The 24,323-nt window shown below is 38.2% G+C and overlaps 1 protein-coding gene across 1 annotated transcript in view; it reads left to right on the top strand.

Moving 5' to 3' along the window:
• PRRG1 (proline rich and Gla domain 1) overlaps positions 1–24,108 on the top strand; it is a 156,646-nt gene extending 132,538 nt beyond the window's left edge. The window contains exon 4 of the mRNA XM_047715129.1: positions 19,597–24,108. Within this exon, the coding sequence (XP_047571085.1) occupies positions 19,597–20,082 (486 nt within the window). The 3' untranslated portion in view covers positions 20,083–24,108. The remainder of the gene's footprint in view (positions 1–19,596) is intronic.
• The last annotated feature ends 215 nt before the right edge of the window (positions 24,109–24,323 follow it).

The raw sequence follows: 24,323 nt of genomic DNA, 5'->3' as shown, positions 1-24,323 counted from the left end.
TGGTTAGACCATTTGATCTTCATCAGGCTGCTCTGGGAAGAACATTGAATTATCAGAGCAGCTGGGATATTTTGGGTTCCACGCCACAGGCAGCACATGACAGGGACAATATGTGAAAGCACAGAGCGGAGCAGCAGACCTCCAGGAAGCAGTGTTCTTTTCTCGGATGAGGTTCCCCACTTGAGTTAGGTGGTTTTTAAGCAAGTTGCAGCTAAATGGCATTCAGTTAACTGCAAGGGCAAACACGCAGTCCTGCTGACTACCTCAGTTGTGTGCGGGTCTCGGGCTATGAGTAACCAGTATTGAGGCCGGACCAGCCCTTGTGGTTTTATTACGATTACAGATGCCCTTAGCAAGACCATCAAGAAAGTTGGAAACCAACAAGATTTATTGCTTACAGGTTCCGGAAAGCACATAGCAAGGTCGTGGAAGGAGAGAGAATACAGGGCTAGGATTTTGTGTGTTCACTCTTTATTTGTGAATTTAAAACACAGGAAGAGAAAAACAAGCCATCCAAATGGTCAGTTATCTAAATCAGTGAAGATCTCTAAAACAAAGGAGGAGGAAAGGAGTTGTGGGGGTGGCTCTTTATCTAAATGTATAGCAGGCGATATATTTATTCAAGATTGCCATCTTTTAAAGTGGATGCCCCTGCAATCAAACCTTAAGGCAGATGCTTGCATCACAGAAAGGAAAAACTATCAGGGCTCACACTATAATATCTTAGAGGTTTCAGAGTACAGGTTATCTCCTTGGTTAAATTGGTTCCTAGGTATTTGGTTCGATGAAATTGAAAATGGGATCGTTTCCTTATTTTCTGATAGTTATTAGTGTGTAGAAATGCAGCAGACTTTTGTATACTGATTTTGCATCCTGCAACCACACTGAATTTGTTCATTAGTTCTAACGGTTTTAGGCAGTCTTTAGCATTTTCTATATATAATAGGTCATCTACAAATACAGTTTTGCTTGTTCCTTTCCATTTTGGGTGCTTTTCGTTTCTTTTTCTTGCCTAATTGCTCTGCCTAGGACTTCCAAAATTACCTTGAGTAAAAATGGTGAGAATGGTCATCTTTGTCCTGATCTTTTTTTTTTTTTTAAGATTTTATTTATTTATTTGACAGAGATCACAGGCAGGCAGAGAGAGGAAGGGAAGCAGGCTCCCTACTGAGCAGAGAGCCCGATGTGGGGCTCGATCCCAGGACCCTGAGATCATGACCTGAGCCGAAGGCAGAGGCTTTAACCCGCTGAGCCACCCAGGCGCCCCCTTTGTCCTGATCTTAAAGGAAAAGCTCTCAGCTTTTTGACATTGAGTATGATGCTAGCTGTGAGCTCTTTATATATGGTCTTTATTAAGTTGAGGTAAGTTCCCTCTAAACCCACTTTGTTGAGAGTTTTTAATCGCAAATGGCCATTGAATTTTTTCCCATGCTCTCTGCATCTCTTGAGATGCAGATGCAGGGATATAAGATTTTTATGCTTCAGTTTGTTAAAGTGGTATATCATACTGATTAATTTACAGATGCTGAACCATCCTTGCATCCCTGGAATAATACGTACTTATTTATGGTGTATGGTCCATTTAATGTACAGTTTAATCTTGTTTGCTAATTCTGTGTTTGGGGGCTACATCTATGCTTATAGGGATATTGGCCTGTAATTTTCTTTTCATGTGATGTCCTTGTCTGGTTTTAGTATGAGGATAATGCTAGTCTTGTAAAATGAGTTTGGAAGTGTTCTCTTCTGTTTCTTGGAGTGGTTTGAGAAGGATCTGTATCCATTCTTCTTTAAATGTTTGGTACAGTTAGTTCACCAGTGAAACCATCTGGTCCTGGATTTTTGTTGGTTGGGAAGTTTTGGTTACTGATGTGGTCTCCTACCTAGTAACTTGTCTGTTCAGACTTTCTGTTTCTTTATGATTCAGTCTTGGTAGGTTGTATATTTCTAGGAAATAATCCATTTCTTCTAGGTTGTCCAATCTGTTGATGTTTAATTGTTCATAGTATTCTGGTATGATCTTTTGTATTTATTTGTTATCTGATTTTAACTTCTCTTTTAATCCTTTCAGAAAACCACCTCTAAGTTTCATTGATCTTTTCTGTTGTCTTTAGTGTCTTTTTTATTTCCAGTCTGGTCTTTGTGACTTCCTTCCTTCTACTAACTTTGGGCTTTGGTTTCCTTTCCCAGTTCTTTGAGGTATAAGGTTAGGTTGTTTAGGGTTTTTTCCTTGTTTCTTCTTAATGTACACATTTATCACCATGAACTTTCCTCTTAGAACTGCTTTTGCTCCATCCCATAACTTTTGGTATGTTGTGTTTCCATTTTCATTTGTCTAGAGATTTTTTTAAAAGATTTTATTTATTTATTTGGCAGACAGAGATCACAAGTAGGCAGAGAGGCAGGCAGAGAGAGAGAGAGAGAGGCAGGCTCTCTGCTGAGCAGAGAGCCCAATGTGGGGCTTGATCCCAGGACCCTGAGATCATGACCTGAGCCAAAGGCAGCAGCTTAACCCACTGAGCCATCCAGGTGCCCCTGTCTAGAGATATTTTAAAATTTCTTTTCTTCTTTGACCCATTGGTTGTTCAGGAACATGTTTAATCTCTACCTGCTTGTGAATTATTCAGTTTTAATTGATTTCTAGTTTCTTACCATTGTAGTTGGAAAAGATGGGTGATATGATTTGTCTTCTTAAATTTATTAAAACTTGCTTTGTGCCATAATATGTGATCCTGGAGAATGTTCCACGTGTGCTTGAGAAGAATGTGTATTTTATTGCTTTTGAGTGGAATGTTCTGTATATACCTGTTAACTCCATCTTGTCTAATGTGTCATAGAATACCTTTTCCCATTCCTACACTTTCTACTGTGTGTGTGCTTACATCTGGAGTGAGTCTCTGATAGGCAGCATATAGATAGGTCTTTTTTTTTTCTTTAATCCATTCAGTTATCTCATGTCTTTTGATTGGAGCATTTAATATATTTAAAGTAATTACTGATATGTATATACTTAATGCATTCTTACTGTTTTCTGGTTGTTTTTGGAGTTCTTTGCTTCTTTCTTTTTCTCTTCCTCTCTTCCCTTGTGCTTTGATGACTTTCTTTATTGTTACAGAAAAAAAATATAAAGAAAGGAATCCAAGCAAATCTGTTACAGGTTTTTTGGTGTGTGGTAACCATGACGTTCATATTATCACATTCTCTGTAGATAGTAGACTGTATTTTTGTATTTGTGTTTTTCTGATGGGGTGAATTCCATTATATTTCAGCTCACTGATCCATTCTTCTGCTTTTTCCAGTCTGCTCTTGAACCTCTCTCATGTATTTTTCAGTTCAATTATTGCATTCTTTAACTCTGTGACTTCTATTTGGCACTGTCTTCTATTTTCTGCCTCTTTGTCAAAGTCCTCACTGTCCATCCATTCCTCTCCTGAGCTCTGTGAGCATCTACGACTGTTACTTTGAACTCTTTATCAGGTACAGCACTCAACTCTGCTTTACGAAGGTCTTGTTCTGAGGTTTTATCCTTGTTACTTCATTTGGAGCATACTCCTGTTTCTCTCTTTTGCTTCACTCTCTATGCTGATTTCTATGCATGAGATGAAACAGCCACCTCTTCCGATCTTAAAGAAGTGGCCCCTGCACCAGCTTTGATGCCTCTCAGACCTTTGTGACTGTCCAAGCAGCCTATTTTTAGTGCCTCCTAGTAGTTGAGGATATGCCAAGACATGCCAGTATCCCTAAGGGCAGGATGTCAGCCAGCATCAAGACCAAAGCTCACTGGAAGCCGAACCTCAGATGGCAGCTTTTAAAGTATGCAGGCATAGTTCTTTGGGACCACAGGTGTAAGTTCTGCTGGCCACCAGTGCCAGGCAATATAGAAGTGTCTCCTAATCGCTTCTCGGCCTTTTGGCTAAGATCAAGTGTAGAAGTGTCTCCTGGGTAGAAGCTACCAAAGTCAGAGCACCAGAAAAAGAAACAGTATCCTTTCCAGGTAATACTGATGAGTTGAAACAAGACAGAGAGCGCATGCAAAGATGGTGTCTCCTATCCTCCATCCCGAGAGTATTTCAGTAAGCCCCTAGATGCATCTTAATTAGATGCCTGCCTCTCCTGCTCCTCTTGCCAGTGCATTAAGATTAAGCAAGTAGGGCAATTTCCTTTTTTTTTTTTATTTTTAATTTTTTTAAGATTTTATTTATTTATTTGACAGAGATCGCAAGTAGGCAGGTGGTACCTGGGGTGGGGGGGAGCAGGCTCCCCGCTGAGCAGAGAGCCCGACACAGGGTTGGATCCCAGGACCCTGAGATCACTACCCGAGCTGTAGGCAGAGACTTTAACCCACTGAGCCACCCAGGTGCCTCAGTAGGTCATTTTCAAAGAAAGTCTGAGTGCTTTTCGGTTGGCTGCATCTATACTCAATGGGGAGTCCATTCATATGAGCCCTTTCAGAACCTTTTCTCAATTTTCCATAGCCTTATAGGTCTTGTGGATGTAAGTCCCTTTAGCTTTCGAAGATCTCAGGTGATGTGTTAAAAACTGGGTATCTGATGTAGGGTTCCAACTTTTCACTCCTCAGGGAAAAGCAGCTCATGGTTTTGAGTTCCCTTACTCTTGGTTGCAGGTCACAGCACCACGAGTCGGGTTTTATGGTGCTTTCATGTGGGTTTTTTCTCATTTGCCCAATGCGTACAAGTTGCTGTTAGCTTTTAGGTGTTTTTCATAGGAATTTTTTTCATATGTAGCTATAGATTTAGTGTGTCTGTGGAAGGAGGTGAGTTCTAAATCTTGCTATAAGTTGCTATCTTGAACCAGAACCCTGAAAGAATAAATTTTTAACAAATTTTAATACTGGGCATTAGGGGTATTTTGGATCTTGAGATTGCTCCTGTTGCCTCATATGCCAGGACGACTATCCATTTACTCCTCAAGTATCCTGACTCGTGAGTATAACAGTTTACAAAAAATTACATTTAAATTAAAGAGGGTCTATTTTATGTTTGCCACCTTGCAAAATAATAGTCCCCATAATTAATTTTAAAAAGACAACAAAACTGTACCATCTTCTTTCTCCCTCAGCTATACCATTTTCAACTCATAGTAAAATAAACTGAATTGGGGCACCTGGGTGTCTCAGTTGGTTAAGCATCTGCCTTCAGTTCAGGTTATGATCCCAGGGTCCTGGGATCAAGCCTCACATCGGGGTCCCTACTCTGAAAGGAGTGTGCTTCTCCCTCTCCCTGCTCCTGCTTTCTCTCTCAATCTCTCTGTCTCTCAAATAAATAAATTTATTTTTTTAAAGATTTTATTTGGCAGAGATCACAAGTAGGCAGAGAGGCAGGCAGAGGGAGATGGGGGAGGCAGACTCCCTGCTGAGCAGGGAGCCTGATGCGGGGCTCGATCCCAAGACCCTGAGATCATGACCTGAGCTGACGGCAGAGGCTTAACCCACTGAACCACCCAGGGGCCCCAAGAAATTTACTTTAAAGACTGAGTTGACACCATACTCAGCAGAAATATTATTTCTCAACAATTTGTACATTAGTGGCAGTTTCAAGATAATGCCTTACTTTTCCTAATGGAATTTACAGTTTATAAATGTTCTATCTTTTCTGAGAAGTTATATCCATATATTCCTACCCTATTGATGAAGGAATTAACACAAAGATGTTAAGTGATGTTTGTGTAATGCCAGCTGTTTTCTGTAGAACATCAATCATCCTTGGTAAAGCATCTCTTGCTAGAGTACCCCAACTTGTTCTCACTTGAGGCAGCTTTTGGAGTTAGGACTGTGATTTTTGTCCCACCTCTCTGATAGTCTTTCCCTTTCATATCGCAGAGACATTGTGGGTTCAATTCCAGACCACCATAATAAACTGAATACTTCAGTAAAGCTAGTCAGAGGAAGTTTTTAGTTTCCCAGTGCCTATAAAAGTCATGTTTACCATACACTGTAGCTTATTAAATGTGAAACAGCATTATGTATAAAGAGATCATGTGCACACCTTACCTTAAAAATATATTATTGCTAGAAAATGCTAACCATCATCTGAGCTTTTAATGAATCATAATCTTTTTGCTAGTGGAGGGACTTGTTCTGATGTTGTTGCCTGCTGACTGATCAGGATGGTGGTTGTGGCACACCGATTGACTCTTCCTTTCATGAACAGTCTCTCCATAGTATGTAGTGCTGTCTCATAGTGTATGAGCCACAGAACCACTTTCAAAATTGGAGTCAGTCTTCTCAAACCCTAGTGTTGCTCTAACAACTAAGTTTATGTCCTATTCTAAATCCCTCGTCATTTCAACAATCTTCATAGCCCCTTGAGCAGTAATTCCATCTCTAGCAACCACTTTTTGGCCCATCCATAACATAATCATGAGATTACAACAATTCAGTCACATCTTCAAGTTCCGATCCTAATTTTAGTTCTCTGGCTCTTTCCACCATATTTGCAGTTACTTTGTCCACTGAAGTCTTGAACTCCTCAAAGTTATCCACGAGGGTGTACTTTTTCCAAACTCCCAACAATGTGGATATTCTGACCTCCTCCCGTTAATCACAGATGTTCTTACTGGCATCTAGAATGGGGATTCCTTTCCAGAATGTTTTCTTTTTCTTTTTTAAGTTTTCAGTGGTAGAGTTCAGTGATTCATCAGTTGCATGTAACACCCAGTGCTTGTTATACCACATGCCCACCTTAATGCCCATCACCCAGTTACTCCATTCCCCAACCTACCTCCCCTCCAGCAGCCCTCAGTGTGTTTCCTATAGTTAAGAGTCTCTTATAGTTTGTCTCTCTGACTTTGTCTTATTGTATTTTTCCAGCCTTTCCCCTTTGTTCATTTGTTTCGTTTCTTAAATTCCACATACGGAGGAATCATATGATACTTTTCTTTCTCTGACTTATTTCACTTAGCATAATACCCTCTAGTTCATCCATGTCATTGCAAATGGCAAGATTTCATTCTTTTTGATGGCTAATACTCCACTGTGTGTGTGTGTGTGTATACACATCAATCGCCTCTTTTTATCCATTCATCTGTTGATGGACCTCTGGTCTTTTCCCATAGTTTGGCTACTGTGGACATTGCTGCTATAAACATTGGGAGGCATGTGCCCCTTTGACTCATTAAGTTTATATTCTTTGGATAAATACCTAGTAGTGCAATTGCTGGGTCATAGGTAACTAATTTTTTGAGGAACGTCCATACTGCTTTCCAAAGTAGTTGTACCTGTTTGCATTCCCACTAACAGTGTAAGAAGGTTCCCCTCCAACATCTGTCATTTCCTGAGTTGCTAATTTTAGCCATTCTGAACTGATGTGAGGTGGTAGCTCATTGTGGTTTTCGTTTGTATTTCCCTGATGCTGGATGATTTTGAGCAATTTTTTTTCATGTGACTGTGGACCATTTGTATGTCTTCAGAGTCTTCTGCCCATTTCTTGACTGGATTTTTGTTTTGTTTTGTTTTCTGGGTGCTGAGTTTGATAAGTTCTTTATAGATTTTGGATACTAGTCCTGTATCTGATAAGATGTTTACAAATAACTTCTCCCATTCTGTAGGTTGCCTTTTAGTTTGTTCACTGTTTTCTTTGCTGTGCAAAAGCTTTTTCTCTTGATGATGTCCCAATTTTTGCTTTTCTTTCCCTTGCCTTTGGAGACATGTCTAGCAAGAAGTTGCTGCAGCCAAGGTCAAAGAGGTTGCTGCCTGTGTTCTCCTCTAGGATTTTGATGGATTCCTGTCTCACACTTAGGTCTTTCATCCATTTTTGAGCTTATTTTTGTGTATGGTGTAAGAAAGTGGTCCAGATTCATTCTTCTGCATGTGGCTGTCCAATATTCCCAGCACCATTTTTTAAAAAGATTTTGTTTATTTGCCAGAGAGAGAGCGAGTACACACAAGCAGGCAGAGAGGCAGGCAGAGGGAGAAGCAGGCACCCCACTGAGCAAGGAGCCCGATGTGGGACTGGATCCCAGGACCCCAGGATCATGACCTGAGCCAAAGGCAGCGGCTCAACCAACTGAGCCACCCAGGCGTCTCCCCAGCACCATTTATTGAAGAGACTGTCTCCCCCCCCCCACTTTGGATATTTTCCTGCTTTGTCAAAGATTAGTGGACCATGGAGTTCAGGGTCCATTTCTGGGTTCTCTATTCTTTTTTTTTTTTAAGATTCATTCATTTGACAGACATCACAAGTAGGCAGAAAGGCAGGCGCAGAGAGAGAGAGAGAGGAGGAAGCAGGCTCCCTGCTGAGAAGAGAGCCCGATGTGGGGCTTGATCCCAGGACCCTGGGATCATGATGTGAGCTGAAGGCAGAGGCTTTAACCCACTGAGCCACTCAGGCGCCCCTGGGTTCTCTATTCTCTTCCATTGATCTAGGTATCTGGTTTTTTGCCAGTACCACACTGTTTTGATGATTACAGCTTTGTAATAGAGCTTGAAGTCCAGAATTGTGATGCCTCCAGTTTCAGTTTTCTTTTTCAACATTATTTTGGCTATCGGGGGTCTTTTCTGGTTCCATACAAATTTTAGGATTGTTCGTTCCAGCTCTGTGAAAAATACTGATAGTATTTTGCTAGGAAATGCTTTGAATGAATAGATTGCTTTGGGTAGCACAGACATTTTAACAATATTTTTTTCTTTCAATCCAGGAGCATGGAATGTTTTTCCATCTCTTTATGTCTTTGTCAATTTCTTTCATAAGCGTTCTATAGTTTTCATAGCACAGATCCTTTACCTCTTTGGTTAGGCTTATTGCTAGGCAGCCTAAGGTTTTTGGTACAATTTTAAGTGGGATCAATTCCTTGATGTCTCTTGCTTCTGCATCATTGTTAGTCTATAGAAACGCAAGTGAACATCTGTGCATTGATTATATATCCTGCCACTTTGCTGAATTCTTGTATGAGTTCTAGCAATTTTAGGGTGGAGTCTTCTGGGTTTTCTTCATGAAGTATCATGTCATTTGTGAAGAGTGAAATTTGACTTTTTTCTTGCTGATTTGGATGCATTTTATTTCTTTTTGTTTTCTGAATGCTGAGGCTAGGACTTCCAGTACTATGTTGAACAACAGTGGTGAGTTATGAGATTGAGGTGTGTTCCTTCTATCCCGACTTTGTTGAGGGTTTTTATCAGGAAAGGATGCTGTATTTTGTCAACTGCTTTTTCTGCATCTGTTGAGAGGATCACATGGTTCTTTCCTTTCTTTCATTAATGTGGTGCATCACATTGATTGATTTGCAGATGTTGAACCGCCCTTGCAGCCCACGACTAAATCCCACTTGCTCATTGTGAATAATGCTTTTAATGTACTGTTGGATCCTTTTAGCCAATAGCTTGGTGAGAATTTTTGCATCCATGTTCATCAGGGATATTGGTATATAATTCTTCTTTTTGGTGGGGTCTTTGTCTGGTTTTAGGATCAAGATAATGTTGGCCTCATAGAATGAGTATGGAAGTTTTCCTGCCATTTCTATTTTTTGAAACAACTTCTGAAGAAATAGGTATTAAGTCTTCTCTGCTGGGAGGCCATCTGGCCCTAGACTCCTGTTTGTTGGGAAATTTTCAATTTCCTTGCTGGTTATTGGTCTGTTCAGATTTTCTATTTCTGCCTGTTTCAGTTTTGGCAGTTTATGTTTCTAGGATTTTACCTATTTCTTCCAGATTGCCTAATTTAGTGGTACATAATTGCTCATAATATTCTCTTATAATTGTACTTCTTCGGTGTCAGTTGTGATCTCTCCTGTTTCATTCATCATTTTATTTGGGTCCTTTCTCTTTTCTTTTTGGTAAGTCTGGCTAGAGGTGTAGCAATCTTGTTGTTTCAGAGAACCAGCTTCTAGTTTCGTTAATCTGTTCTACTGTTTTGTTTTTTAAATTTCTGTATCACTGATTTTGGTTCTAATTTTTATTATTTCTCTTCTCCTGCTGGATTTAGGTTTTATTTGTTGTTCCTTTTCTAGCTCCCTTTAAGTGTAAGGTTAAGTTGTATATTTGAGACTTTTTTTACTTCTTGAGAAAGGCCAGTATTGCTATATACTTCCCTCTTAGGACCACCTTTGATGCCTCCCAGAGGTTCTGAACGGTCATGTTTTCATTTGCTTCCATGTATTGTTTTAGTTCTTTAATTTCTTGGTTGACCCATTCATTCTTTAGTAGGATGTTCTTTAACTTCCATTTACTTGTGTTCTTTCCAAATTTTCTCTTGTGACTGAGATTAAGTCTTAAAACATTGTGTTCTGAAAATATCCATGGTATAATCTCAGTCTCTGTGTACACATTCTGTAGCACCCCAAAACAATTACAATAGTGATATCAAAGATCAGTGATTACCATAATAAATATAAGTTTGAAATATTCCAAGAATTACTGAAATGCAAAAGAGACACGATCGTTGTTGGAAGACTTGCTCCATGCATGGTTGCCACAAACCATCAATTTAAAAAAACACGGTATCTATGAAGTACTTAATAAAGCAATGTGCATTACAACAAAGTATTGCCTAGACTTATTCAGAAAAGAAGCCACGTGAGTGCTGTGTATAAAGACTGCTCAGCCCTTTTCAGCAATACACACCCACTGAAAACATCACCCACTTCCAGATGATTAATCAGATTGTTAAGACATGTTTATCTCTGTTCCTTCCAATTATGAATAGAGTCCTTCAGGTCTTGAGTCACAGTCTGAGTGACTGGAATACAGTCTGACTGTTCAAAAACAGGAGTGAGAAAATTCTCAACCGAAAAGCACACATGGCCTGATAGAATCTTGTGCATACTGAATTTTGTTCTGAAACCCACCTGTGGTGAAACATTTACTTTGGGGCTCCTCCCTCTGAAATGGTTCAGATCTCTCTGGCAGCTTCAGATTACATTCATTATTTATATAATTTTAACCTTATCTAAAACTATTGAGACCCTTTAAGGATATTTTATTCATTAAGCAAATTTCCATTTCCTCTAAAAGCACTGCTTTACCAAGTATTGAAATCATAAGCTCTTTCTGAATATCTTTTGGCTGCCTTCTGTATAGCTTACAGATATTCAAACCAAAAAATCCAAGTTTGTATAACAATATTAGTCTTTATTTCATGTAGATTTTCATGTGATTCCCTAGTTCCCAAAGAAATAAATGGAATAATTACCTTTTATTCAGATAATGTTACTTTAATCTGTAAAATGAGCCCACTTGCTTTTGACTACACATTTAACATGATGAAAAAATTAAATTTTCTAGGAAAAGGGCCAGACAGGTTCAAAATATCTTACAGATCAAGGCAAATTGCTTTTTGGCTTGTTCTAATGCCTGGCCTGTTCAAGTTCTAGTCCAATGTTTATTATTTTTAAAAGATTTGATTGACTTAACACATGAGCAGGGGGAGAGGGAATCTCATCAAGAGTTGGGCAGTTAACTGAGCCACCTAGGCACCCCACCTTTGGTTTGTTATTAGGTAACCTCTCTGTGCCTTCATTTTCGCATCTTCAAGTATGGATAACAATTGCCTTTGCTATTGGGTGTGGATTGAGTCACTACAGATAAAGTAGAAATCTGATTTTATAGGGGCACCTGGGCTGTTCAGTGGGTTAAGTGTCAACTCTTTTATTTTATTTATTTATTTGAGAGAGAGTGAGCAAACATGAGAGGGGAGAAGGTCAGAGGGAGAAGCAGACTCCCTATGGAGCTGGGACCCCGAAGTGGGACTCAATCCCAGGACTCCAGGATCGTGACATGAGCTGAAGGCAGTTGCCCAACCAATTGAGCCACCCAGGCACCCAAGTGTCAACTCTTTCAGATCAGATCATCATCTTGGGGTCATGAGATCGAGCCCTGTGTCAGGCTCTGTGTGGGGTGTGAAGCCTACTTAAGAGTCTCTCTCTCCCTCTGCCCCACCGCCTGCTTGCTCAATTTCTCTCAAAAACAAAAATCTGATTTTATACTTTCATTTTTGTCTAAGCTTTGTAACACTTCAAAATAAAAGCTGATTGTTTTAGTCTGTAGATTATTTGCTAGGATGCCAAATAAGCCAGAAAAATTTAATTATACAAACCAACCATGAAAAAAGGGTCATTTTTATGTGCATTATTAATGTTTATCACAAAGTGATAGGACAGTATTAAAAAGCCACTTTTTATTGTATTTGTCTAAGGCTAGCATTACATAATTATTTGAAATCACCATCTGCCCCATTTAATATTACCCACAAAAAGCAAGTACATGTGATTTGAGAGATTAGGAGGAAATGGGAAATTGTCATCTGAAGCTAAAGAAAATTTACTACAAATCAGATATTTGATAGGTATCCATAAATACACGATTATTAAATTAGAATAAAATCTAGTTTGTGTAGGGATTCAAATGTGAGTTGAGAAAAGCATATTTAAACATTTGTTCATAGTGACGATATGTTTTTGCAGGTTTGTATTTTTTTAGATGTTTAAAGTTGGCTATCTTAAAGTGACAATTTTACACAAAAATTTAATAGAGTACACCTTTAGAAGCACACCTACTTTCTTCTAAATATCATTAGTTTTGACCTGTGATTAAATTTTTATTAGTGAAAAAATGAATCACTTGATGGTTTAAGGTTTTTGGTATTGTCCTAAAACAAATGCTGTGTTCTTGGGAGTGTGCTATTTCTACATTTGGCTTATTTTAATATTGAACCTTGTATATTTTCATCTGTATATAGCCATTAAGCCATCATGCAATATTATAACATGTGCAAATCTAGAGTCACAGAATGTAAGAGTAATAATGTACCTTTTAGAAAATACTAGTTCAAGGGTAGAACATAACTAACTTTGGGTCTTTTTTATGCCCAGAGTACTTTCAAAGCCTGCGTGGGAGGGGATTCATGATGGTAGCATAGAAAGACCTAGAACTCACTTCCTCACACAGATACCACAAGTTTATAAGAAAATTATTCCCTATGTAGCTGTAAAGTACCTGAGAACTAGACGAACTTCACCATCACAATAAAAGAGATGGATCAAGAAGGGTAGCTGAGGCAGAGACATGGCCTCACCTGGGAACCCACCCCAGATGCAGGAATCCCACAGCCAGAACTGTCCCTTGAGAAGTGAAGCTGTTGTGCCACCCTGAGGGCCGGCATTGGAGAGGTGAACCTCCAAAACATCTGGTTTTAAAAATCAATGGAGATTAAGACCAGAAGAATCCTAGAACTATGGGGAATGGAGATTCTGCTCTTAAATCCACTTACCCTGATAATCAGCATCAAAGTAACATTGAAAAGTACCCAGACTATAGTGAGGGAGCCCCGCTTACTAAGTGTAGTGACTGCAGAAGCAGCAGGAACCGGCAGGGGTTTCGTGTGAGGCTGGAAGTGCCGGCAGACACTATTTCTGCAATCGCATCCTAACTTGCTGAACATGGGCATAACAATTATTAAGGGTCAGTCCAACGACAGGATAGAACATATTATTATTTGCTTTATACATTTAGGTACCTCAATGTCGGCTGCATAATTTTAACAGGAATAAAAGGGGAAATAGCAGTATGATAATAAGGGACATTAATACACCACTTTCATCAATGGATAGTAATAAGGAATCACTGGCCTTAAATATGTATTATGCTGTTTAGGGATGGAATGTTCTATATATAATTCTTTTCAAGTAAACATGGAACATTCTTTAGGATTGGTCACCTGTTGGGCCATAAAACATTTCTCAATACATTAGAAATCAGTTATGAGAAGAAAAGTGGAAAACGCACAAACAACACATGGAGACTTAACATGCTATTGAACAACTAATGCATCAGTGAAGAAATAAAAGAGGAAAAAATAATACCATGAGAAAAATGGATATAAAATGTTTCAAACTCTTTGGGATGAAGCAAAAGCAGATCTAAGAGGGAAGTTCAGAGCAATACAGGCTAACCCCAAACAAAGAAAAATCTTAATCTAAGCCCATAGTTAGTAGAAGGAAATAATGAAGATCATAGCAGAAATAATTGAAAGACTTAGATCTTTGAAACTAAAAGCTGGTTCTTTGAAAAGATAGACAAAATTGATAAACTTTAGCCAAACTCATTTAAAAGAAAAGGAGAAACTATAAGCCATACTTCAGATATAAAAGGGATAAGAGAATACTATGAACAATTATATGCCAACAAGTTAGACAACTAGAAGAAATGGATATATTCCTAGAAACATACAATATTCCTAGACTGAATCAAGAAACAATATAAAATCTGAAGAGACTTTAGTAACAAAATTGAATAATTAAAAAACTCCCAATAAACTCCATATCCAGATGGCTTCATAGTTGAATTCCAGCAAACTTTTTTTTTTAAAGATTTGTATTTATTTATTTGACAGAGACACTGAGAAAGGGAACACAAGCAGTGGGAGAGGGAGAATCAATCAGGCTTCCTGCTGAGTAGGGAACCCAGGGCAGGAGCCTGGGATCATGACCTGAGCCGAAGGCAGCTACTTAACAACTGAGCCAACCAGGCATCACTCCAGCAAACATTTAAAAAAAAAAAAAAAAGTTAATACCTTCCCTTATGTATCCCCCCCCCAAATTTGAAGGAACACTTCCAAACTAATTTTACAAGGGCAGCATTACTCTAATACCGAAATCAGAAAATGACACTACAAAAAAAAAACACAAAATTACACACCAATATCTCTGATGAACATAGATGCAAGAATCCTCAATAAAATGAGCAGGGGCGCCTGGGTGGCTCAGTGGGTTAAGGCCACTGCCTTCGGCTCAGGTCATGATCCCGGGGTCCTGAGATCAAGCCCCGCATCGGGCTTCCTGCTCAGCAGGGAGCCTGCTTCCTCCTCTCTCTCTGCCTCCTTGTGATCTCTGTCAAGTAAATAAATAAAAATCTTAAATAAATAAATAAATAAAATGAGCAAACTAAGTTCAACAATACACTAAATATCACACAGTGTGACCAAGTGGGATTCATTCCAGGCATGCAAGGATGCTTTATCATTCACGAATCAATGTGATACCCTATATTAGCAAAATGAAGGATAAAAGTTATATGTTATTAAAATAGACAAAAAACACTTGAGAAAATTCAACATCCATTTAGGATTAAAAACTCTCAACAAAGTTTGTACAGAGGAAATATACCTCAACATAATAAAGGCCATATATGACAGATCCACAGGAAACATTATACTCAATGGTGAAAAGCTGATACCTTTTCCTCTTGATCAGGAACAAGACAAGGATGCCCACTGTCAACACTTTTATTCAATATGGTATTGGAATTCCTAGCCACGCCAATTAGACAAGACATAAAAGGTATCTAAATTAGGATGGAGGAAGTAAAGCTTTCACTATTTGCTGTGGACATGATACTATATATAGAAAATCCTGAAGACTCCACCAAAAAACTACTAGAATAAATGAATTCAGTAAAGTTGCAGGATACAAAATTAATATACAGAAGTCTGTTGGGTTTCTACACACTATACTTCTAACAAAGCAGCAGAAAGAATAAATCAAGAAAACAATCCCATTTACAATTGCATCAAAAAAATACCTATGAATAAATTTAACAAAGGAAATAAAAGACGTACACTGAAAACTTAAGAACACTGAAGAAATTAAAGACAACACAGATAAATAAAAAGATATACTATCCTCATGGAGTGAAAGAATACTGTTGAAATGTCCATACTACCCACAGCAGAATGCCAGTGGCATTTTTCAAAAAACTAGGACAAATAATCCCCCAAAATTTTTTTTAAAGATTTTATCTATTCACTCGACAGAGATCACAAGTAGGGAGAGAGGCAGGCAGAGAGAGAGGGGGAAGCAGGCTCCCTGTGGAGCAGAGAGCCCGATGTGGGGCTCGATCCCAGGACCCCAGGATCATGACCTGAGCCGAAGGCAGAGGCTTAACCCATTGAGCCACCCAGGCGCCCCTAATTCCAAAATTTGTATGGAACCACAAAAGACCCCAAATAGCCAAAGCTAATCTTTTTCTTTTTTTTTTTTTAAAGATTTTATTTCTTCATTTGACAGAGATCACAAGTAGGCAGAGAGGCAGGCAGAGAGAGAGGAGGAAGCAGGCTCCCTGCTGAGCAGAGAGCCCAATGCGGGGCTCGATCCCAAGACGCTAAGATCATGACCTGAGCTGAAGGCAGAGGCTTTAAACCACTGAGCCTCCCAGGTGCCCTGCCAAAGCTAATCTTAAGAAAGAACAACAAAGCTGGAGAGTCATGATCTCTTATAACTGTACTATAAAGCTATAGTACTCAGAACAGTATGGTATTTGCATGAAGACAGGCACATAGATCAATAGAACAGAACAGCCTAGAAATAAATCCATGCTTACATGGTCAACTAAACCATGACAAAGAAGGCAAGATCATACAATGGCAAAAAGTCTCTTCAATAAATAGTGTCATAGACACTGGACAGCTACATGCAAAAGAAAGAAACTGGACCACATTCTTACACCACAGGCAAAAATCAACTCAAAGCGGATTAAAGAATGCAGTGTGGGGCACCTGGGTGGCTCAGATCGTGATCTCGGGGTCACGGGATTGGACTCTGTGTTGGGATCCACACTGAGTGTGGAGCCTACTTAATGAAGAAGGAAGGGATGTAAAGGGTGGGGAGGGAGACACTGGAAGGAATGGGAGGGAAGGAAGGGAAAGAATGGAATGGAAGACCTGAAACCATAAAACTACAAGAAAACATAGGTAGTAAGCTCTTTGTCAGTCTTAGCAATTTTTCCTGGTTGGGGAGGAATCTCTCTCTTCTGGCAAGGGCAACAAAAGCAAAATAAACAAATGGGATTACATCAAGCTAGAACGCTTTCCCACAGCAAAGAAAACCACCAACAAAAGAAAAAGGCAACCTACTAAATGGGAGAAGATACTTGGCAATGATATATCTGATATGGGGTTGATATCTAAAATATATGAAGAACTCATACAACTAAGTAATGGCAAAGAAAAACCAACCCAATTTAAAAATGGGCAAATCACTGGGATAGACATTTTTCCAAAGAAGATATATGGCCAACAAACACATGAAAAGATGTTCAACAACATTCTGCATCAGGGAAATGCAAATCAAAATTACAAATGAGATACCACTTCACACCTGCCAGAATGGTAGTATCAAAAAGGTAAGCATTGGTGAGCATGCGCACTGTCGTTGGGAATGTAAATTGATGCAGCTACTATGGAAAACAATATAGAGGTTTCTCAAAAAATTACAAATAGAACTACCATATGATCCAACAGTTCCACTTCTAGGGATTTATCTGAAGCAAACGAGAATACTAATTCAAAAACACATATGGAACTCTGTGTTCATTACAGCATTATTTGTAATAGCCCAGATATGGAAGCAACCTAAGTGTCCATCCACAGATGAATGGATAAAGGTACACACACACACACAATGGACTATTAACCATAGAAAAGAATGAAATCTTGCCATTTGTGACAACATGGATGGACCTTGATATTATGCGAAGTCAGAGAATGACAAATACCATAAAATTTCACTTACATATGGAATCAAAGAAAAAACAAAACAGAAACAGACTCATGGAAACAACTGGTGGTTGCCAGAGGGGAGGGAGAGTGGATGAAATAGGTGAAGGGGATTAAAACATACAACTTCCAATTACAAAATAAGTCATGGGGATGTAGCGTACAGCAGAGGGAATATAGTTAATAATACTATAATAACTTTGTATGGAAAAGATGGTAACTAGACCTACCTGATCATTTTGTAATGTATACAAATATCAAATTATTGCACACCTAATAATAATATTGCTTATCAATTAGAATCTAATAAAAAATAAAAGTGATAGAAAACAAAAACCAAAAGCTTCGGCCTGGTGAAAAGAAGTCAAGGATAAAAATAATATCTTACAAATAAGAAATAATAAAGTCCCATGAACAAGTATAGGATTTCTCAGCTGCACACTGGAAACTGCAGTACCATGGAACATTACCTAGACTTCTTAGGGAAAAAAAAGATAGCTATGACCTGAGAGCCTGAAATATCATTATGATAACATTTACTAATCAGGGTGAAGGAATGTTATTCATAGAGCTGCAAAATTTTATAGACTATTTCCCATGTGCCTCATCTATGGAAAATTCTTCAAAAAGGACTATTCAACTGTAAAATAGCCAGAACAGCAACTTCAAAATCAGGGAAGATGAAGAGAACAAATAGTAATGAGCAATGACTCATGCAATGTATGAATAATTAAGTCTGAATAGGTAATAGTATAGTGACTAGGAATTGGTAATGTTGTAAATGCTAAATATTCTTTCTTTGAAAAAAAAAAAAACCTGTGTGACTAATAAAATATAGGACTATAAAACACCCAGCTTTAGTGCTCAGAGTCTTACTTTGAATAGCCAGATTCACAGATTTACGTTAACTCCATGCTATCATGGGACATCCGGCATGACAATCTCCAGTCTAGTCCGACTCCCTCTATTTGCCCATTTGGATAATGACCTGGTTCCCTCCTTGATGCCAGCTATGTACTATCAGTGATGTGTAGTGCCTGCACATAAATAGGATTGTGAGAAAAGCACTTACTGGTTAGGTTTAAGCATTGAAAAGAGAGTCAACAGCACTGGGATTGGGGGTGGTCTCTACACCAAGGTATGGGCTAGATTAATCAGTGAATTTGAGGCAGTGATTTGATTATAATATACAAAAATTATAATAACTACTCTTTGAGTGTTTCTATGGCAAGGACTTAATTAGATGTGTTATATATGTTATTTCATATGATGCTTAGACAGCCTATAAGGACAGATTAGTATTATCCTGTTTTTCAGGTAAGGAAACTTAAGACTCAAAAGAGTAACTTGTCCAGGTCTCATAGCTAGTAACTGCGTCAGGTGACCTTTTTATGCTTTCAGTACTTCCCCCTATACAGATACGAAAGATTTGAACTACTAGGTCACGTGTCTTTGGGGATTACAGTCTATGTTTGGAAATAACCTAACACAATTTCTTCACTTGCCTGAGCTTTCTACTAGGAGCAATGTGTAATTACGACAGTCAGTGGACTCTGTGTACTAAACTTTGAGGGCTGGAGAGGGAGTTGAGGAATACGGTCTGGGGGAAGGGGACCTCAAACAGAACCATTAGAAAACAAAGCATTCATCTGTAAATTATTGATCACTGAAAGCCTACAACAGCCTAAAATAGCACATACCATTAATGATGATGGGGATTAGGGATCAGAAACTTCATAGTTGGACATGGAAAATTATATTTGACATTTTAAGGGAATACTATTTGGTTTAATTGGGAAACAGGAAATCTCTTACGCTTTGTTTTTCCTTCTAAAATGTCATAGCTGAAAATATAAATAACTTCCAAGTCTTGAAAAAGACTCTGGGTTCTCACTGACCATTTTAGGAAGGATACAGAGAGAACATTATGCTTTATTTGTAATTTCTTGTCATGGAAAATATAAGCAGTAGGTCATTTAAACCAACAAATCTGGTTTTGGGTTTTGGTTCGTTATGTTAACAAGAACCCAGACATCTGTTCATTTGATATTTCCCATCTTCTGATCATACTGACTTTTATTTTGTCTTTTATTTTCAGAAGGAATTTTGGAACACCTACACAAAAGCACAACAAGGAGAGAGTAACAGAGGAAGTGACTGGTTTCAGTTTTACCTTACCTTTCCATTAATCTTTGGCCTCTTTATTATCCTTCTTGTCATTTTTCTAATTTGGAGATGCTTCCTCAGAAACAAAACCCGCAGACAGACAGTAACTGAAGGCCACATTCCTTTCCCACAGCACCTTAATATCATCACTCCACCTCCCCAACCAGACGAAGTGTTTGATAGCAGTGGATTGTCACCAGGCTTTCTGGAATATGTAGTTGGGCGCTCAGATTCCGTCTCCACTCGTCTATCCAACTGTGATCCCCCACCCACCTACGAGGAAGCCACTGGCCAGGCGAACCTCCGGAGGAGTGAAACAGAACCTCACTTAGACCCACCCCCAGAGTATGAGGACATCATTAATTCCAACTCAGCCAGTGCCATTGCTATGGTGCCTGTGGTCACCACCATCAAATGAAACTGCAACCTTCTTTTTACTATAATCATTTTTAAAATACTAATGAAAGAACTTTCTAGCACTTTACCACTACATAAATGTGCATTGACTTATTTTATCAGACTCTGACAGCATACCACTTCTCATTTTCTGATTTAATTTTCATTAGTTTTGTTTCCTACTATAAAATCCTTATCCATGCCCATTTTCTCTAATGGAAATGTGTGAAGAGGGAAAAACCTTAGTGGAGGTCTTCACGTGATGTGATGAGACATACATGCATGTCTATACACATGTGTGTATGGGCACATCAGCCCAGTACATGTACAAGTGTCTTAAAAAGTCATTACCTTCTGTCTAAATCACCTATAGAGAGAATATTCCTCCCAAATTGGGGGGTGGCGGGGAGACACTAACCATTTGTGTATAGCCGGCCACATGCTGTTGAATTTTGAAAATAAGATGAACTTGGCATATTCTTTAGTTCTTACTGGCTTTTGTTAACATCCCCTTTTCTTCAAATACCTTAAAAAAAAGCATGTATCCCATCTTGATTCTAGGAACATCTCAGAGAGAGAGAGAAGGAAGGCAAAATAATAATTTACTTACAGTGTACAGCAAGAGTATCATTGGCCATTAGTGACATTTGTCTAGTTTTAGAGGAAGGATTTTGTTGACCGCCTTTCTCCACCCTCCACCCCCAAATTAAACAGTCTTTGCTTAGTGTCTTTGAATGTCTCGTGCTATTTGTATTAACATCTTGGTAGAGAGAATTTCCTGGTAACAGAATAGTGTCGGAAGCAGTTACATGTATTAATGACAGGGAATAGATACAGATTTCTCCTTAGCTCATTTGTGACAATAATTATTTTCTTTTTGCTGTTTTATTGCCTTTTACTCTGTCTACTCTCTCTCCTACCACCACAGAATCTGTAAGAACCTAAGAATTTAGTTAAAATTCTTGAAATTATTTTCTTAGTTTTTTTATAGACTGAAGTCTTTGCCATGAGATGATTAGGAGGTATTTTTCCATTAAATTAAGAACTGTGATTTTATATTGCTCTCCAGTTGGTGGAGGAAAACTGCAAAGTCTATGTTGTGCCAGGTGCACAATAAATCTGTTATAGTTTCACATAGATCTCATTATTGTTGCTATTTCATTTTGTATTTTCATCATTTTTTTTTAAGTGCAGGATTTTTCTTTTCCCTTGGAGTAGAGGGAACAGGCTGTGAATGAACTGCCAACATAAACTGGCTAAGAAGGGCTGTTTCATACAGAGTGCCATCATGTATGCACTGATGGAAAATTCATTATATTGGTCAGGGGGAATGTCTGTGCCACTCCCAAGCCTCCTTAGTGTTGGAGAACATGGTTAATTGAGGCAGAAGGAATGCAGGTCTGGAAGCATCGGCCATATCCTGTTGCCTCCATCTCCATCCCCACAGGCCCCTCCCTCAAATCCTGCCCTGGAGCCCAAAAAGGAGGAATGCTGGAGGAAAACCCTGAACTAGGAGTCAGATGATCTGACTTCTCATCCTGTTCTGTAAAAAAGGTACTTGCCATGGTACCCTGGGAAAGACTCATCTGCACCTGATTCCTTAACTCTGAAACAGATAATGTCATTTGTCCTGCCCATCTCCAGGGGCTTTAAAAGGATCTAATGAGATGGTGTGTATGAAAGTAATTTCTAAGATGCGAAGAGCTATGTGTGAGGTCATAGCATTGTTCTTACTGTGCTTAAAGGAGACTTTTCTCCATTTCCCTAAAATTTATCAGAGCTTTCACATAGTGTGAAATAGAGGCGGCTGCTCCATTAATGGCTAACATGCTCCTGAACTGAGTATCTGGGCTATTAAACGTCTGTCACTCTCTGGTCTATACCAATGCTGTGCCAGTTCAAGAGACCACAGCCAGCTTAGCGCAAACAAGATTAAGCAGATGCTGGAAAGGGAACTAAGACATAGGTGTTTAGTTAATAGGGTTTGTAGCTTTCATGAACTAAAAATTAATAAATCTTGACCCTAGTCTCCGTAGAAATGGCCATATTATTTTGAATTTTACTGTGAGCACATGGTGACTTTGGGCTTCTAGTTACAGCTAAAAGTGGGAGTGTTTGATCCAGTGACTTCTGTGTGCATGTACGGCTATTTTGGTTTATTTTTAAAGGAAAATTAAGTTTCCTTTTGTGTGGGCTTTTTTTTTTTGGGGGGGGGGGGTCATTAACATTAGACCTTAGATGAAACCAGCAGTTTTAAAGTGTGGCTGACCCTTGAACCCATGGGAATCCTTGAGAGCCTTTCAGGGAATCTGTGAGATCAAAACTTTTCATAATACAAAGGCATTAGTTGTCTTTTCACTCCACGTCTCAAAAAGCAGTAGAAAATGTAAAACAGTGCCATTTCCCACAAATTTTTTTTGTTTTAGGAAATACAGCTATTTTCTTAAAAATTGTATTTATGTTAGCATGTAATAAACTTTAATTTTTGAATACTTAATATTTTTCAGTTTTATTTTCTAATATGGCAAATATTGATGGATATAAACTATATAAACAAAAGCTCTTTGACATCCAGGTATCTAATAAATTTTAAAGAGTATAAAGAGGTCTGGAGATCAAAAGTTAGAATTACAGGATTAGAAAAGGGAGCAGGATATTCTATTACTATGTATATATTCTTGCAACTTTATTTTACATTTTAAAGTCCTGATATTGGATTCAATGCTGCCTCTTAGAAATGCCTGCATTGCAATATAAGAATGGATGTTGGTTCCTGAAGCAAAAGCCAAATGCTTAATCTAATCAACAGCTACAGTTTTTTTCACCTGTCGGTCAAAGAAAACACACCACTCTGTAGTGGTAACTGACACCAGCCACAGATCTCATGGGAGCATTCATGGGATAATGACAGGATAAACAAAAATACCACTTCAAGAAATATTCTCTTAGATTCATTTTGTTTGATTTTGACCTAGGTTTTACATTTTTCGAAACCCTTTTGCTATCCCATCTGGTTTTATAACATTTGTTATAATTAAAGAGGCTTGTCTGGAATAATATATATTTTTTATGCTTTTGCCTTTCTTACATGATTGATATTACATTCACCTTTGGTCATTTTAACAAAGGTTTATTTTTGCAGATATATTTAGTATCTTTATTAAGCAGTAACTAAATTATATCAACCAGTTTGCATTTAAATGAGAGAATGGGCTTAATGGTCTTCCAGTGGAATGATTTCCAGGCCTCCACATGCAGTGGCTGTGTCTGGAATCCTAGAACTGGCACTTTCTAGCTTTCTGCTTGGAATTATATCTGTTTAAAGTGAATTAAAGGATTTCTTTTTTTTTTTAGTGACCAGTACAAATACAAATGCTGTGTTTGATTCATTGTTAATGATGACTTCAAGATTGATGATCTGATACAATAACTTGGTTCTGTGTAAATAGCATGTATTTTATTATAATTCACATTTTTAAACACTTGGTTTACATTAAATTATGGTATTTAACTATTTTTATGTTTATACTAGGTAAGTTTTTTCTTATGTTTCTGTGTTTTTGGTATGCTAAATAAAGCTATTTTTAAACCCAAGAGATTTTTTCTGCCATGTATTAATTACAGTTAGGTAAGAATCATGCTTCATAAGCTTTTATTAATTATGGTCTTTTTAACAAGAGAAAACGGTTTCTTTTCTTTCTTATGAAGTTAAGAAATATTGCTCAGCAAAGAAATCAGAAATGATCTGGTGAAAACTTCAGGGTGTTTTCAGCATAAGAAAGAATTTTTTGTACTAACTTTTGAATGATGTGGGCATGATACAAAATGGGGCCACTCACTCCAGGGAGACCTTCCTGCTGTGGTATAGTTTGTTAAGTCTTGGGCATAGTGTTGTCTGCAGATACCAAGGAACGGCTTTTTTCCCTCCGTAGCAGCTTGCATTTGACATTTGAGAAGATAAGAAAGGAAAGCATAAGATGGAATCATTTATGACCACAAGACATCTTCCTAAGTGTAGTCACCAAAAAGACTAAAAGGTGATGTGATGAGTCATTGATTAAGCAAATGCAAATATGATTTGATCTTTATGGTATAAATATTAAAATGTTTTACTTATAATCTGTCTTAACATTTCTCCTTGACTATAACTGTGAGTATTCATTTTGTAAGCATAAATCCCAGAGAGTTGTCCAAAACATCATAAAAAGGTAATTTTAAAAATATACAGCAATTTCTAAAAATTATGTGACTTTTATAGATTAA

The sequence above is a fragment of the Lutra lutra genome, chromosome X, assembly GCF_902655055.1.
Source record: "Lutra lutra chromosome X, mLutLut1.2, whole genome shotgun sequence".
Classification (NCBI taxonomy): Eukaryota; Metazoa; Chordata; class Mammalia; order Carnivora; family Mustelidae; genus Lutra; species Lutra lutra.
Note: the sequence above shows the minus strand (reverse complement) of the source record. Positions and strands in the feature narration are given on the sequence as shown.